This window comes from Taudactylus pleione, unplaced genomic scaffold, assembly GCF_031769625.1.
Source record: "Taudactylus pleione unplaced genomic scaffold, aTauple2 ptg000585l, whole genome shotgun sequence".
In the NCBI taxonomy this organism is placed as follows: Eukaryota; Metazoa; Chordata; class Amphibia; order Anura; family Myobatrachidae; genus Taudactylus; species Taudactylus pleione.
The window spans coordinates 2,086,211-2,104,099 of record NW_028284987.1 but is presented as its reverse complement, the minus strand read 5'-3'; the positions used below and the strand labels follow the sequence as shown (position 1 = coordinate 2,104,099).

General features: G+C 46.9%; 1 protein-coding gene across 1 annotated transcript in view; it reads right to left on the bottom strand.

Moving 5' to 3' along the window:
• Positions 1 to 1,450: 1,450 nt before the first annotated feature.
• The window catches only part of PIGL (phosphatidylinositol glycan anchor biosynthesis class L), a 224,174-nt gene continuing 207,735 nt past the window's right edge, over positions 1,451 to 17,889 (bottom strand). Inside the window, exon 7 of the mRNA XM_088453651.1 lies at positions 1,451 to 2,132. Within this exon, the coding sequence (XP_088309777.1) occupies positions 2,007 to 2,132 (126 nt within the window). The 3' untranslated portion in view covers positions 1,451 to 2,006. The remainder of the gene's footprint in view (positions 2,133 to 17,889) is intronic.

The window sequence follows — 17,889 nt, the reverse complement described above, 5'->3', positions numbered from 1 at the left end:
TCTTCCCTTAGCTACTTTTACTAAATAATTTAGCCCAAGAAATATACCTCCAGTTTTATTCTGCGATTTCTAACATACAGGGATGCCATAGATCCCTTCATCAAGTGATGCTTTAAGTATGGCTCTTTCCACTCATAGTCAAAGCTTGCACAGGCTATACAGTTACCAGCATGTACACAATTGCTGTTTCTGATATAAATCCAATTTAATTTGAAATAAGAAATGGCCAGGAACTGACCAGGGACCCAATAGTACTGAAAGCATGGCTTCTGTATTCATAATGAAGGTCAAGGTACAGCTCTGTAGCCCTTTCACTGCCACAAGTGTGTGGGGCTCTTGTATCATTAGAGGGCCACACTTTTAGATTTGCATTGTGCTGGTGTTAGTGGGTATTACTATTTTTTTTTTTCCGAGCAATTTTGTTTCCTTTTAATTGCAGTATAGATGATACTGTGATACCATAGTTAAGTAAATACCTTTTGCATTTATGACCAAGGAGATGCCAGTTAGCAACCTATTTAACAGGAGATAATGGATAATACACAGAGATATTAACAAAGGGCTAATATCATAACTGAACTAAGAGGCTGTACCAGCACCAGGGGGCAATTTTTTAGCAGTGCAGAATCTCTGGTGAGGAGGCCAGGCTAGAGTCACCCGTTCACAAACTGCAACTGTCCTCCTGGCACTGACGGGGCTAAAAAAGAAAATGGTGTTTATCATGCATTCTACACATTTGCAAATACACATGCATGCTCCCCTCATGCATTCTCCTCCATGTACATTTTCTACACATCTGCAGATATTTACACATGCTGACATCATGCATTCTCTATGCACAGATACTCATTATCATACATTCTCCTCCATGCACACTTTCTACACGTGCAGATGCTCACACCGGGCCTGAATCAGAGGTGGATGCTGCTGCGTCTGCACTCGTGTCTGTTACCGAAGTCCCGGCTGCAATAATATGCAAATTCTAGTATCAGCCCTTCCCCTGATGTAGTAGGCAGCGTCTGAATGAGCAAGGACTGAAAAGCCCACTTTCTGTGCCTTTGCATACTGTAACGCCGCCGGTGATTCTTAGCACGCCACCATCGGCGCTCCATAGTGTGCACCATTGACACTTCCACCAGCCCTATGGCAGATGCAGTTTCTCCGTCTGAACATGACATCTGTGGGTGTGGCTCAGCATCTGAGAACACAGCCGCTATCACTGACACGCCCACAACACAGTCTTTTTTATGTTCATTTCAGGCCACTCCCAGTCACCGCCCAGGTACACCCATCAACACCTTTGTGCATACACTGTGTAATTCATGAGCCATAGGGGTTTTCTAGCCTGCGGATTTGCTGATCGAGAACCATCATAGTTGTATGCAAACCATCGAGTTTGCTTACAAATCTGATTCAGGCCCATTGACACAAACAAGACAGAACAGTGCAATCATAATGCATTTTATTACAAAAATACCAGTGCATATATACTTTATTTCAGACAAAAATATTCATAAGTAATGTTTGTTCACATTATCATAAGCAACAAGTGTACAATAACTGATATTCTGTCTGTAATGTGAATGCCATCATCCATTTTGTAAGGGGATCAGAGACTCTTTATATAATTAATTATACTATATATGGGGCCTTTATATACTCCCATTAACCATAATGCCTGTATCTCTGTATTCGTCTCAGCAGTGAGATTTATTATTCAGGATACTTCGACATCTTTATACGGTTTGGGGGTTCTTTTTTCCACAAAATTTGAAACCATAGTAAATTACTTATGCAAATGGTCAGCCTTTCCCCACGCTGTCCTATCATTTACATTTTTGTGGCAGTCTATTTCCAACATAACATAATTCCAGAAGCTGGAATGGGAATATGTAACTCCGCAGTACTCAGTCAGGCCATTGCGGCATTGTGGAACGCCTGAACCTCAGCTGTGCTCAGTGACTTGTAGGCAGCAAGAACAGACATCAGGCAGCAGTAGAGAAAGGTCAGCTTTCTTTATCAGTCTTCTTGCCGTGGAGAAACCGTAATGAGTTGATCATCATGTAACGTGAGAGCAGCAAATAAATATGACGAAACCAGAGAAGTTGGCTTTCATGACATAACATTGCCTCCTAGAACACAACAGCACAAACAACAAAAATATATATCTCACTTAAAATCAAGACATAACACATACAGACTAAATGGACCATAAAAATCATAAAGAGTGCCTAATGGGGTCCATACATCAGCAATGCACCCATACTGTATATTACAGAGAGTTTCAGATCATTTTCAGCAAATAACAGATCTGCCAATCATGAAAGGCCTATCATTTTACTAGTAACGGTCAGCATATAACCAGGGCCGGTGTAAGGTCTCTTGGCACCCTAGGCATTTCTTCAGCCTTATGCCCCCCCCCCCGATAGCTACACAAGCCCTTATACAGTGCCCCCAATAGTGGCCCCACTATGCAGTGCCTCCAATAGTGGTCCCCCCATGCAGTGCCCCCAATATAGTGCCCTCAGTAGTGCCCCTTATACAGTGCCCCCAGTAGTAGTCCCCCACCTATGCAGTGCCCCTTATATAGTGACCCCAGTAGTAACCCTCCCTATGCAGTGCCCCCAGTAGTGGTCCCCCCGATGCAGTGCTCCCAGTAGTAGTCACCCCCCAGCAGTGCCCCCAGTAGCAGCCCTCCACCAGCAGTTCCCCTAGTAGTAGCCCCCCCCAACAGTAATCCCTCCCTATGCAGTGTCCCCGTAGTAGTAGTACCACCAGCAGTGCCCCCAGTAGCAGTCCCCCCCGCAGTACCCCTAGTAGTATTCCCCCTCTAAGCAGTGTTCCCAGTAGTGGTCCCACCAGTGTGCAGTGCCCCCAGCAGTGCTCCTTGTAGTTCCCCCATCAGTGCCCCTAGTAGTACCCCCAACAGTGACCCTAGTAGTACCCCCAGCAGTGCCCCTAGTAGTAGTCTGGTCCCCCCCCCACCCAGACTCACACACACACAAATAAAAAAAACCCTCCACTTACCTTAATCCCCGCTCCGGCATGCTCCTCCGTCCGGCGTCCTCCAGGGCCGGCCCGCTCTGCATGATGGGAGAGACGTCATGATGTCTCTCCCATCAGCCACTGCGGGAGCCGGAAGATGGCCTGGCTCCGGCAGTGGGCGCAGCAGCCTATGAGAGTCTGTCTGACTCTCATCGGCTGCTAAAACAAACACACAGCTGCCGGCAGCTGTGTGTTTGTTCCTAGTAGTGTAGTGCGGACGGCACTTATGTGCCGTCCACACTACCGCCCTGCAGTGGCCGGCGCTCTTAGGCAAATGCCTAAGTTTGCCTAGTGGTAGTGCCGGCCCTGCATATAACAGATCTGCCAATCGTGAAAGGCCTATCATTTTACTAGTAACGGCTGATCATTACCACACTCTAGCAATTTACAGCCCCGATTGGTTGGTGAACCCCATACATTGCAGGTATTTTTATACAATCATCTGCTAAATGGGGAATTACCCCAACTGAAGGCTGGTGTATGGGCCCTTTAACTGCTATCTCTTTTATTATAAGGCCTTGGAGGCAGCCTATGAGACCCATGTTTCACTAAGGAAGAATATATTAATTTATTTAACGTTGACAAGATATTTTATTCTGAGTATATTTCTTATTACAGGTCCAAACTATTGTGAAATATTAATGGAAAATAAACATTATATAGCAAAAACAGAGTCACGTAGACCCACTCTAAATGGTTATTGACCTTTTTATGGGTCCAAAACCAAAGATTAAGAACTCCTGAAATAGAGGACAATGGGCCCGATTCATTACCGATCGCAACAGCGATTAAGCACCCATATGGCCGATTGCTGCGTTCTGCGCATGCATCGCAGTGCGCAAAGGTCTAACTGTGATCGGACTGCGATCTACGCAGACTCATCGCAGAGTGATTGACAAGAAGTAAGCGTTTGGGGGATGTGATGGGAGAGTGGTCGGCGAAACGCAGGCGTGCCAGTGCGTTTGCGTGCATAAATTAGGCACTGCAGTGCCATACGCAGCTTGGGCTTTCACTGCGTGCGATGGGGTTAGCAATTTCTGAGTAAGGTCAGACCTTGTGCAAGTATGCATGAGGCTGTGATAGTACTCGATGTTACCGATGGTTTCGCAGACTTGCTAAGTGTTACAGATATGTGTGAAGTAAATTGGGCATCCTTATGTTTGGCTGCGAAGGCATTGCAATTGCAATCATTAGTATATTTTCATAGTGAGACTGCGTGGGATTACGGAGCTGCGAACGCAAAAGCGATCCTTGCTGAATCGGGCTCCATGTTTCCTGAATCAATGTTACAAATATAGTTTTTTTCTCTGTTTAATTGATCTGGAATTGTTTGCAAATTTGCAAATTAGCCTGACTCCTCCTTCATAGCTACATAAAATAAACTAAGCTTGTTACTGATAGTATAGCTGCCTAATGATTATTATTCTTTTTTAAATATACACAGTTTTGATTACATAACAGAGCCATTGTGAGACATTACTATACCTGTACAATTAATATTGCTAGCACTCCTGTAGTGATGTTCTAATTAAAACACAGCAGGTGTTTTGTGCAAGACGACTGTACATGTCTTTATTTAGCCATGCCAGTCAAACAATGGATACACAAACCTTAATAAATAGAGATAATATTATAAGACAGATGCATAGCAAAGCCTCTTGAAAAAGGGTCTTTTGCACCCACAGTAGGGGTGAATAAATACAATTTATATATGGATCTCAATCTGTATGTACATAAAATGACCCTGTAAAGACACTTTATCATAAATGACAATAAATCCATGGCAACTATAAAAAACTGGGAGTCTGAGAGAATGGGCTTATCCTTAGGTTTGAGAAAAACACATCCAGTTTCTTTCCAGTAGAGTCACATGGATCTCATTTATGCTGGGCATACACGGCCAGATAAAATGTCTGTCAGGCCGACAGACATTTTATCTGGCCGGCTGCCAGCCGCAGATGTCCGCGGCATACACTGTGAGAGAAATCTCACAGTGTATAGCCCGACATCTGCGCTCCGCCCCCGGGGGAGGAGACATTTCCCTGTTCCTTCCGTAGGAAGGAACACAGGAAATTTCTGTCTGTCGGCCGCGCTGGGCATACACTGCCCAATGCGGCTGACAGTTACCGGGTAAATATCGCATCGGACGGGCATGCTGGACAATCCAGCATGCCCGACCGAGCAATATTTAACCCTCGGTCGCCCCCCCCCCACGCTACAATTATCGCGGCGATCCGCCGATATCGGGCGGATCATCCCGATAATTGCAGCGTGTATTGCCAGCATTAGATTTATTCTCACAATTAGTTAAAAAAAGAATTTGAGAAAATGAGTGATACACGTAAAGGTTTTAATAAAAATTTTAACGCTTTAGAAAACTGAAAACATTAATGGAGAATAAAGAACTGGTATTTAAAAGATAAAGGGAAAAAAAACTTTATCTTGTCACATGAAGAATATAAATACTTGTTCAATGAATATCCGAGGATAGCAACTATATATCATTTGCTAAAGATTCATAGAATCAAGAGACCCCTCCTGGTCGCCCAATAAATTTGGGAATAGACTCTATAACTGCTATGGTCTCAGAATATACCAACATTCATTTAAAGAAATATGTCCCCATGTTATAAGTGAATTATTACACTCATGTTTTGCAACTATTAGAGGACTTTGAATGGGAGGAGGAGTTAAAGTGGGGGATAATAGTCATTCAGTCTTTGTACAGAAAGAAGGTATTAATGTCTGATCCGGATATGCAATCATTGAGAATTGAATTTTTGGCAGATTGTATTCATTTTGTATTGAAACATAATTTTTCTACTTTCCTGGATGAGTTCTTTATCCAGACGCACAGAACTGTGATGGGGACTATTTGCGAATATATATATATATGGGAGAATGGGAGAGAGTATTTATTCAGAACAGTAATCCTTATTATACTAATATAGTTCTGTATAAACGTTATATAGATGATTTGTTGATTGTCTGGCAAGGGACGAAATAGAATAGTTAATTGAATTTGTTGCATCTGAATGTGAATGATTTCAAATTTACAGTATTTTCACTGCTAATTTCCAAGAAATTTTTATATCTTGTGGTAAGTGCTATGACTTGTGGGGAGAATTGTAAACATATTGATATGTATACCTTTTTAAGGAAGTAGATAGTAACAATTATTTGGATTATAAAAGCTGCCATTGCAAGAAGTGGAAAAATAATTTGCCTTTCTCCCAGTTAGTAAGACTGTTGCATAATTGCAGTAGTTTGGAGAAGTTTGAGAACAATCCAGAGTGTACTATTCTAGGTTTGTGGAAAAAGGGTACCCTGTGCCTTTAATTCAGCTACAGAAAAAGCTAGGGGTAGGAAGGAGTTAATTAAATACAAGGCTCCAAATGACTCTGCTAAAGATGGGAGCAATAAGTTAATATGCCCTTTTGTAACTCAGTATAATGCTTGTGACGAGGAATTAAGGAGAATATTGAATAAGTACTGGTATATTATTAAAATGGATTCTGTTTTATCCCCACACATCTTACATATAAAATTAATTGGTCTGTTTGTTTTCCTGTTTGTCTGTCTGGTTATGCATTCGGACACCACTGCACCGATTGGGATGAAACCAACGCGAGTTGGTCCAGTTGGATCCTGGCCAGGTTTTAGGGAGGTTAGGTCATGGTCGGACCTCCCGTTGATGTAAGCTGGGCAGAACTTTGACCTGGGGGAGCCTTTTCTGAGCCTTACACAGGATGGATTTGGATGAAAACTTCACAGAGTGGTAACATTGGATCCCAGAAAATATACTAAGGGGTTGAGGTCCCGGTCGGACCACCTGTTGGTATACGCTGACCAGAACTTTGACCTGCGGAGCCTGTTCTGAGCCTTCCACTGAATGGATTTGGATGAAAACTTCACAGAGGGGTAGCAATTGGTCTGGGATGCCTAATGGAGTGGTTGGAGTTCCGGTCGGACCTCACAGCGTAGTGTGCCAGACAGAACTTTGACCCAGAAAGCCTGTTCTGGGTCTTCCACTGGATGGATGTGGATGACATCACATAATAAAAACTTAATAACTTGAAGATTTAAACCCGGGCAATGTCGGTACTTCAGCTACAGTAGTACCTGATAAACCAGAGATGGTGCTTAAACGAGCCAGAACTCTCAGGAATTATCTAGCTCCAAGCCTGTTATCATTAGCAACAGACATGTAATCAAGGGTCCTTTTTAACTAAAGCACAGAGTATCTATACTTGCGGAAACAGTAAAGTATGCCCCTATGGTATGAAAGGAATGAAAAAGTTCAAAAGGGGTGGAGATTCAAAGAAAATACAGAATCAAAGGTTTTCAAATCAAACTGCAATACAACTTATGTAGTTTATATGTTGGAGTGCGGGTGAGGGAAAATGTAGGTGGGAAAGACTAAGGGAACTTTAAAAATGTGATTTTTTGAGCACCTAAGATATGTTAAAATTTCCGTGGAAAATCACAGTATACCAATACATTTTACACAGTGTCAAGCTTGTAATCCCTGCAAACTCACATTTGTTGGATTGGAACATGTTGTTTTTAGCCAGAGGGGAGGAGACATTTTGGATTATTACCATTAATACCCTGCATGCACAAAGGATTAAATGAGGGGTTTGAGATCACCCCATTTTTTGGTATAAAAATCCCATATGGATCTGTTTATGTAACCTGTTGCTCATTAATATTGTTGTATTTATGGTGCTTCAATGATTATAATTATCTAGCACCATGTATGTTGCCATTAGCAATGGATACATGTAATCAAGGGCCCTTTTTAACTAAAACTGAGGGTTCTGATTATGTAAATTGTGCCCATTAACACTGCCATATTTATGGTGCTTCATTGATTACACTGTACAACAAATTAATAAGGTCAAGAAAAACTAAAGTGATTCAGAATGTTTTTACTAGCTCTATTTTTTGAGCTACACTACTTGCACTATACTGTATGTACATTAATAATAATATGAGATATGGTAAGAACTTACCCTTGTTATCTCTATTTCTACGAAGTCCATAGGGTTCCACAGGATACCTTGGGGTATAGGTGTGACGTCAGTCGCAGGGCACCAAAGAGTTAAGCTTTCAGCCTCCCAGGATGCACTAGGGTGCCCCTCCTATACCCCGCCCCCGGGCCAAGGCACCTCAGTTAGTTACCAAGCCATAGGCCGGAGGAGGAGAAGGAAGAGAGAGAACAAAGATCTGGACACATACAAGAATCACATTCTCACCAGAGGGAGACGGAAAACCGGTGACCAGAGCAAAGCCCATCTGCAGCACAGGTGCAACAGGGCGGGAGTCCTGTGGAACCCTATGGACTTCGTAGAAATAGAGATAACAAGGGTAAGTTCTTACCATATCTCATATTTTCTACTTCAGGGTCCATAGGGTATCCACAGGATACCTTGGGGATGTCCCAAAGCAGTATCCTTTAAGGGTGGGGACGCTCCTGTGCTGAAAGGAGAATCCGCCGCCCGAAGGAAGCATCCTGAGAGGCGAAGGTGTCAAACCTGTAATACCTCACGAAGGTATGGACAGAAGACCACGTAGCAGCCTTGCAGATCTGAACTGCCGAGGCACCACGTCGAGCTGCCCACGAAGGACCCACAGACCTAGTGGAATGAGCCTTCAGAGAAGGAGGGACCGGTAGGCCTTCATGAAGATAAGCTTCAGAAATAGCCATACAGATCCAGGCTGCCAAAGTTTGCTTTGAAGCAGGCCAACCCTTTTTACGGAAGCCATAGAGGACAAACAAAGCGTCCGACTTCCTAAACGAAGAAGTGCGGTCAACATAAGTCCTTAAGGCCCGCACCACATCCAAAGAGGCCTCACCCACGGAAAGACCCGGTGAGTTAAAGGCCGGAACAACTATTTCCTCGTTAACATGAAACTGGGAAACAACTTTGGGAAGAAACTCGGGCCGAGTGCGGAGCACTGCCCTGTTCCCATGAAAAACCAAGAAAGGGGGTCTACAAGAAAGAGCCCCTAACTCAGAAACACGTCTGGCCGAAGCAATGGCCAGAAGGAAAACAGTCTTACTGTTAGCCATTTAATATCCACTGAGCCCAGTGGTTCAAACGGCGGTCCTTGGAGAGCCCTCAGGACCACAGCCAAATCCCAAGGCGCCACAGGTGGAACAAAGGGCGGCTGAATACGGAGAACACCTTGCATAAAGGTGCGCACATCCGGGATTGTAGCAATCCTACGGTGAAACCAGACAGATAGGGCCGAAACCTGTACCTTCAAAGAAGCAAGGCGAAGCCCATGATCTAGTCCCGCTGGCAGGAAGGCGAGAATCCGAGACAGACGAAACTCCCGCAGTGCATAACCTTCTCGGTCGACACCACTGGAAGAACGTATGCCACACGCGATGGTATATCCTCGCGGAAGACGGTTTCCGAGCTCGTAACATGGTACGCACCACAGAGCTGGAAAACCCCCGGGACCTCAGCATGGCCGTCTCAACAGCCACGCCGTCAAAGACAGCCGAGTCAGGTCCGGGTGAAGACAAGGACCCTGAGACAGAAGATCCGGTCGTAGCGGCAACCGCAGAGGACTGTCCACGGACAGACCCTGAAGGTCTGAGAACCAGTGCCGTCTGGGCCACGCGGGAGCTATCAACAGGAGCGTCCCTCCTTCCTGTTTGAATTTCCGGATTACCCGTGGAAGAAGGGAGACCGGAGGCAACAGGTATGCGAACCGGAACGTCCACCGGACGGACAGAGCATCCACCAGAGACGCCCCTTCGTCTCTTGTGCGAGACCCGTACACCGGCAACTTGTTGTTGTGCCGGGACGCCATGAGGTCGATTTCTGGAAGACCCCACCTGTCCACCAGTAGTTGAAAAAAATGTCCGGGTGCAGGGACCATTCCCCTGGATGAACGTCCTGGCGACTTAGAAAGTCCGCCTCCCAATTTAGCACTCCCGGGATGAAGACCGCTGATATGGCCGGAAGATTGCGCTCCGCCCAAACCAGGATCCGAGAGACCTCTACGAGAGCCGCCCGACTGTGAGTTCCTCCTTGCCTGTTTATGTAGGCCACGGTGGTAGCGTTGTCCGACTGGACCTGCACCGGGTGACCCTGGAGAAACCGCCGTGCCTGCAGGAGAGCATTGAAGACCGCACGGAGTTCCAAGATATTTATTGGAAGCTCCGCTTCTGTCGGCGTCCACCTGCCCTGGAACAAGTGTGGACCCGAAACTGCTCCCCAGCCCCGAAGACTGGCGTCCGTTGTCAACAGGACCCAATTTGGAACCCAGAACGGACGTCCCTTGTTGAGATGGGTCGTCTTTAACCACCACGCAAGGGACAGGCGAACCTCCGGGGTGAGCACAATCGTCTGGAACTTCAGAGACTGAGGCAGCCCGTTCCACTTGGACAGGATCAGGTGCTGCAGAGGTCTGGAGTGAAACTGGGCGTATTCCACCATGTCGAACACCGACACCATGGAGCCCAGTAACCTCATCGCCGAGTGTAAGGACACCCGGCGGCTGTGCAGACAACTGCGCACCCTTGACTGTAAAGCAGAGATCTTGTCCTCCGTCACGAAGATCCTTTGCTGTCCCGAGTCCAATAAGGCTCCAAGATGCAGAATCCTCCGAGACGGGATTAGAGTGGACTTCTGCCAGTTGATTAGCCAGCCGTGCCGTTGCAGCAGTGCAATGGTCAGGTCCAAGTGGTGTAACAGGAGCTCTGGAGATCCTGCCACCAATAACAGGTCGTCCAAGTACGGCAACATGCGGACTCCTTGCAGCCGCAGAGAAGCCGCCATGACCGCCATCACCTTGGTGAAAACACGTGGTGCTGTCGCCAGGCCAAAAGGTAACGGCCGAAACTGGAAGTGGTCGCTGCGGATTGCAAACCGAAGGAACTCTTGATGGCGCAAAAGAATAGGGACATGCAGGTAAGCGTCCTGTATGTCCAATGACACCATGTAGTCCCCAGGTTCCAGCGCCAGAATGATGGACCGTAGGGTCTCCATCCGAAACTTCGGGACCCGCAAAGACTTGTTGAGTGCTTTGAGGTTGAGAATCGGACGATATGACCCATTGGGCTTCTGTACCAAAAATAGATTTGAATAGAAACCCTGGCCCCTCTGGGAGAATGGAACAGGCACTATAACTCCAGCCTGGAGCATAGTGTGCAATACCTTCCGCAGCTCCGTAGCCTTGTTCCGGTCTGATGGTAGACCCGTGGTGAAGAATCGAGCCGGGGGTCTGTGCCGGAAGGAGAGGACGTACCCGTGGGAGACCACCTCCAGAACCCAAGTGTCTGTCGTAGTGAACGACCAACACCGGGAGAACTGCAGCAGGCGGCCTCCCACCCTGGGATCCCCCAAGGGGAGACCCGGACCGTCAGGCCGCAGGCTTGTCATCTGGCTTGGGGGCCGGACGTCTGGTACTCCATGCCTGTTTCCGGGGCTTGACCGATTTCTTAGGGCCAGCCTGTCGAGGAAACGACTGTGGTTTGGGCCTGCCCTGGGCCCTAGATGACCGAAAGGACGATGGTCCAGAACCAGAAGGAGCAGCGGCCGACGGGAGACAAGCAGATTTGGCTGCCGGCAGCGTGGCCACAATCTTATCCAAATCCGGACCGAAGAGAACTTCTCCGGTAAACGGCAACGCTTCCAGACCTTTCTTGGAATCTGCGTCCGCCTTCCAGGATCGCAGCCACAAGGTGCGACGAGCAGCTACCGCTGCTGAAGAAATTCTAGACACCAGAGTACTAATGTCTAGAGCCGCCTCGTTGATGTAGGTGGCCGAATCACGGAGATTGCCAATCAACTCCGCCTGTTCGGCCGGACAGTCGGATTCAAAAGAAGCCTCTAATGAATCCGCCCAGCGCTCCATCGCTCTGGCAACCCAGCAAATGGCCATAGCCGGCCGTGCTGCCCCCCCTGCAAGGGAATAAGCGGACTTCAGGCAGATTTCTACCTTGTGGTCCGTAGCATCCTTAAGGGAGGACATGGATGGCATCGGCAATGTGGCACTACGGACAAGACGGGTCACGTGAGAATCCACCTGTGGAGGGAATTCCCACTTAGCAAAATAATTATCCGCGAACGGATAAGCCACCGCCAGGCGTCTCTGCGGCTGGTATCTTTTGCCAGGTTGTTTCCACGCCTCCTCTAAATGGTCCACCAACTGACCCGAAAGAGGAAAGACTGTGGCATCACCCTTCACATCTTTGAAAAAGGCATACTTAGATTTAGCCGCTGGGGGAACTTCGTCCTCAATCACCAAGGCTGTGCGGACCGCCCGAATAAGTCCAGGAATATATACTTTGGACTTAGCATCAGCGTCCTTAGTATGGAGAGGTTCCTGATCGTAAGGATCCAGAATCTCCCCATCATCAGACGTCCCTTCGTCATCCTCATAAGGAGCAGACAGAGACGCCACCGGCCTTTTATGAGGCCGCATCACAGACTCCCCTTGCAACACATCCGACAAGTGCTGTACAGAACTCGTCAGGGAGTTAACCCACGCTGGCTCCTGAGAACCCGGGAGCGGGGAAATAGGGAGACTGTGGGGTACCACCAATTGTCGTGGGAACCCCTGCATGGGTGACGACACCACAGACTGCTGGGACAAACCCATCGGAGTAAACGCGGGCTGCGGAGCTAACTGGCCCACTAAAGCTGTTAACGCCTGAGCGAAACAAGCCCAGGGCGGCTCCTGTACCGGTGCTGTAACCGTAATAGGCCGCGCCATGGACAAACACTGCCGGCAAAGGCCCTCCGCGCTACCCTCCCGCTCCGCTAACGGTACTTTGCACGTGGTACACTGTAGCCGGAGGGGAAAATCACTTTCAGACATGATGGCACCTCGTATGTGACCTCTCTCACCAATTAAGTATTAAATAGGCGAGAGACCACCCTGCAGCACCGCACCGCAAGGGCTTTAGCAGAAAGAACAGGGACAGTAATAAAGCTGACAGTTTAGAGAAGAAAAGTTACAGGCAGCGCTAGCACAGTCACATACAATGCAGAGAAATAACAATTCCTGCACTAACAGCGCTGATCACTCAACTACACAGACACAGGGCCTGGTAGGACACAGCGCTGCATACACAGACCTGAGCCACAGCGGAGGAGAGGTATGCGGGGGGACCCAGACCACGATGCTTCCTTCCAGACTTCCAGCAGCGTTCACCATGCGTTGCAGAGAAGATGGCCGCCGAGGAGCAGAGAGAAGCTGGCCTGGGGGAGGAGCGCTGACACAGGACCAGTCAGCACAGTGCAGTGAGGGCTGTGTGCAGCGGGGGAGGCGCCGGCTGTGAGACAGGGAAGGCGCGCTCCCCTGGCATGCATTTAACCCCTGGGATGCCGCAGCGCTACCGCTCTGCTGCGGTCCGCTGTCCCAGGGGGTAGTGGAAAGCGCAGGTTCAGTACCTGGCTCCACGCTGCAGCCAGTCCCCAGGGAGCCCCCTGCCTGGGGACTTAGGACCATGTGACCAGCAGGGACCCACCGCGGGACCCCGCTGCTTACCTTTGTCCCCCTTGGATCCGGCCATGGTCCGGAACATCTGGGGTCACCGCTAGCTGTGACCCCAGATGCTCACCAGCATCCCCGGATCGGTACCGGCGTTCTGGTACCGGCGGGGGTGTAGGGAAGACAGCATGGACGTCAGGACTGACTGTCCATGCAGTACATCCAGATGTGCAGCCACAGCTGCACTGAAGAAAGCTTCAGGGGCTCTTCTAGCCCCCCACTCCGACAGGTGCACCCGACGCTGGCCGGGCACCAAACTAAACTGAGGTGCCTTGGCCCGGGGGCGGGGTATAGGAGGGGGACCTAGTGCATCCTGGGAGGCTGAAAGCTTAACTCTTTGGTGCCCTGCGACTGACATCACACCTATACCCCAAGGTATCCTGTGGATACCCTATGGACCCTGAAGTAGAAATAGCCATAGTGAAAAGCTATTTTAAAATAATCTGATATTTTCTTGATATAAAATAAATAACAGTTGTTTTAATTCAATCAATCACAAATAAGAACACAAAACGAAACAAACATACAGCATACTAAACAAACATACAGCATACGAAACAAACATACAGCATAGGAAAGTACTATCTAATATAGTGGCCTATTCATGGGGGTGCTTTCTCTTTGCTTGTCGCTTGTACTCCTCTTCTGGGGCATCTCTTGTCACTGTCCAACAGTAGTGATCACCTACCCTGATATCTTTGTGCCATTGCTGAAATGTTTTGGTGGAATCGCTCACTATGCTGGTCACTCAGTGCACCACAGTTATCTTGTGTGGGTAACCCTGTGAATCGTATATATTTGAATAGGGGAGGGGACAAATAACTGATTAATTTAATTGGGTCATTAGGCCCCGCCCCCTCTTTGCGGAATGCAGATTGCTGGTAAGATTCTCTCCATTCTGTCCACTGCACTAGGAATACCCCTACATCGTCATAAATGGGCTATAACTCGGAACTCAGAGCTAACTGAGAGTTTTAAATGTCATATTCATTCTTTGCATGCTGAAATCAATTAGAAGTAACTATTTTCACATTGGAAACATTTTCATTGTTGTGCAGTGTTATATAACACACTAACTCGCTATTTCGCTTTCTTTAAGCCGCACGAGGTTCTTTTAAATTAATATGTATATAAATAGGTGTAACTTTATTATGTTTTATATAGTTACCTCTATTCCGGATATGTTTTGTGATGGATTATGAAGAAACAGTATAACAATGTTATTATTATGTATTAGTATTACTATGCTGAATATTATGTTATACTGATTAATACATCTGATTGGATGTTTAATCCTACTTAGTGAATGCTGTATGAAGCTGGGCCAGCCCTCTGATGAAGTCTTGATGACAATCACGTAGGGGTGTGACCTGGCATGTTCTTGGTCAGATGTGAAGGAGACCACTACATTGTCCTTAATATGTATAATGTTTTCTGTTGTTGAATCTGCGGTGTTTTGACTACCACCATTGGTACGCAAGCTTTTAATCTATTTATTTAACTGCATATGATCTTTTAATGCACTATGAGGCACCCCCTTGTTCTTTCAGCCTATATATATATATATATATATATATATATATATATATATATATATATATATATATAAATTGTATTCCAGTAGGTAAGAGGACAAATTCACGGACACATCTCTATTGCTTTTCTCTTTGAGGCTCAGGGGCTTGTCAGTGTTGCAGCTGTTCCATCAGTAATAAGGTGATTTTATTTTATGTAGCATATGAAGCCAGAGTCAGGCTAATTGATTGAATCGAAATATCATGAGGTGAGTCTTGACTGCTGTGCAAGGCTCTTGTAGAGGTACAATGGATCTGCACACATCAGAGTTCCAGAGTAATAAAACATAAAGAGAAAAAAGTATCGCCCAAACTACAAGGTACAAAAGTTTGCTACATCTCGTGGAGGCATTGGGAAGGTAGAGGAGATCCTTGCAGAGTGATTACGCAAATAAATGCATAGGCTTGCCATATCATCCCTTTAGTCCAGAACACATATAAATTACACAGATTCTGTGGCTGGCTGACTTAAAGTCTCCATTTCACCTGGTTTTAATCAGCCACAGAACCTAATGTAATCCATGTGTCCTAAATTAAAGGGATGATAGGGCAAGTCTATAAATGCACAGATTTTTTAGCAGTCAAGTAATTATACTACATTTTTTTTATTGCCGTATGTAAACTCTTGATCATCGGAGCTGACTGGGAGCTTGGAAATTCTGACAAAGGCCCATATTCAGTTAGAGGCGAAAACCCTCGCCGAAATTTTTTTGCCAATGCACAGTTTTCGCCTGTTTCCAAAGTATCACCCTATTCAATTCCAGGACGTTTTTGACTAGGCAAAAACTCCATAAGCAAAAACAATCGAAAAAGTTTCTCCACCAAAGGGCAGAAAGAAGTGCAAAATCCCTATTTTTGAGTAAAAAAAGTGGGGACTTTGGGCCTGATTCAGAGCCACTCGTAAGCGGCAGCTCGTTCGCTCCGAGCGATGTTTGCCCAACTGCGCATGCGTACGGATCGTTATACGCATGCGCGAACCAGTCAGTGCGGTCGAAATTCATGTGCTCGCAAAATAGCGAATGCCTGATAATTTGAGTGACAGAATAAGGCGTATGTGGGTGGTAACAGGGGAAGGTGCTTGAAAACGGGGAGTGGAAATCCGATCGCAGGCGTGCTTAAAGGTCAAAACGGGCGTTTTAAGGGAGTGCATAATTAATCCAGCAGCGTCATTGACAACGTCACTTGGTTGTTTTATAGTCAGAACTGCTCGCAAAATAGTGGTTGAAAAAACCAACCACAAGAATAGTGAGCAGTTCATACGCTGGTCGATGTACTCGATTAATCTAATAAATAGCGGACATGACGTATGGTGCGAGCGGCCAGGGGGCGTATTTTTCAAATTTACGTTCGCATGTTTTGCTCGCTCGTTCAGACTTAGAGGCGTGAACAGACCGCGGTTCATTTGAATAGCCACCCCTTTTTAGAAAACGAACGACCGCAGATAGCGAGCGGCTCTGAATGAGGGCCTTTGTTCAGAACCCTTTTTTTCTTATTTTTCTTTTTAGAGGCACCCTTGGTGTAAACGTAGAACTAGAATCTTCTGAGGGTTCGAAGGGAAGACACAAGGTGGTGGAACCAAGGCAAAGCTCAAGGACTTGTGGATGTTGTATAGACTTTGGGATGTTTCTCCTCTGATTAGCTCAATAGTCCTGATTAGTTCCCTAGCTCCTGAACAAACTCGAGAACTAAGTCTTTGTAGAGTGAAGAGAAGATGGACCAAACTTTTGCTGCACTGTCCTACAGAAGGCTGGAAGAACGTGGAGTATGGGATCCCTAGATTCTGTAAGTGGGTTAGCCCACTCCAACGCTTCTCTTCTGAAAGCTAAGTGAAGCTATCCTACCACACAAGCTAAAGTGGCAGGGACTGAAGATGCAGTCTGGAAATTCAGAGAGTGGAATTGGTCAAGATTCCCGTTGAAATAGGCAGAAAATTGGTCATCAGCATGGGAACTGAAGACTGGAGGAGACTCAGATGACCTCAACTGAGCAGAAATTACAGATGGCCCTGGCTGGGCCTCTGGCACACTGGAAGCATTGGATGATCGGGAGGCACTTGGAGACTGAGCCGTTACAACGGGACTTGGACTGGCAGCCGACATGGCAGAACTTTCCTTATGCCGGAAGTCAAGGGCGACACAATGAGGCAATGTAAGCACAGCATCAGGTGGAAGCACCCTCTCAGGAACTAGCAGACAGGGGCTTGACACTCCAAGGCCCCCTCCTGGAGATGTGGCACTAGAGAGGCAACTCAGGTTAGACAGCAGTCTCAGAAACCCCTCCTGGGGTTGGATACTTAAAACCCCCTGCTGTGCCTGGCATCTTGATACTTGCAACGGGCTCCAAGGAGACCGTGTTGAACAGAAACAGGGCTCTGCAGGATAATGAACCCCATTTCTTGGCTTACGAACAGAACAGGCTTGGAGGAAATGGCCTGAACTTCCACAATATAAGTAGAGTTCATTGTTCCTGCAGTACTGACTTCTGCCTCTGAGAGACTAGGTCTGGGGAAACTCCGAAATTTGCGGATACTTTGAACTGGGGTGAAGTGTCTGGAATGCACCTGCTCTGACTCAAACACAAACTTTTGCCCTGAGGATATCTTAGCAGCAGGAACCCTGGAAGATATTTTTGATGGGGTACGGAAGCCCCTCTAGTAACCCAGGTAGAACCTTTAGTATGCTTGATAACTGAATCTGTAGTTGGGCCATCATTCCGCTAAAGAATTTCAATTGAACCGGATCTATGTAACAAG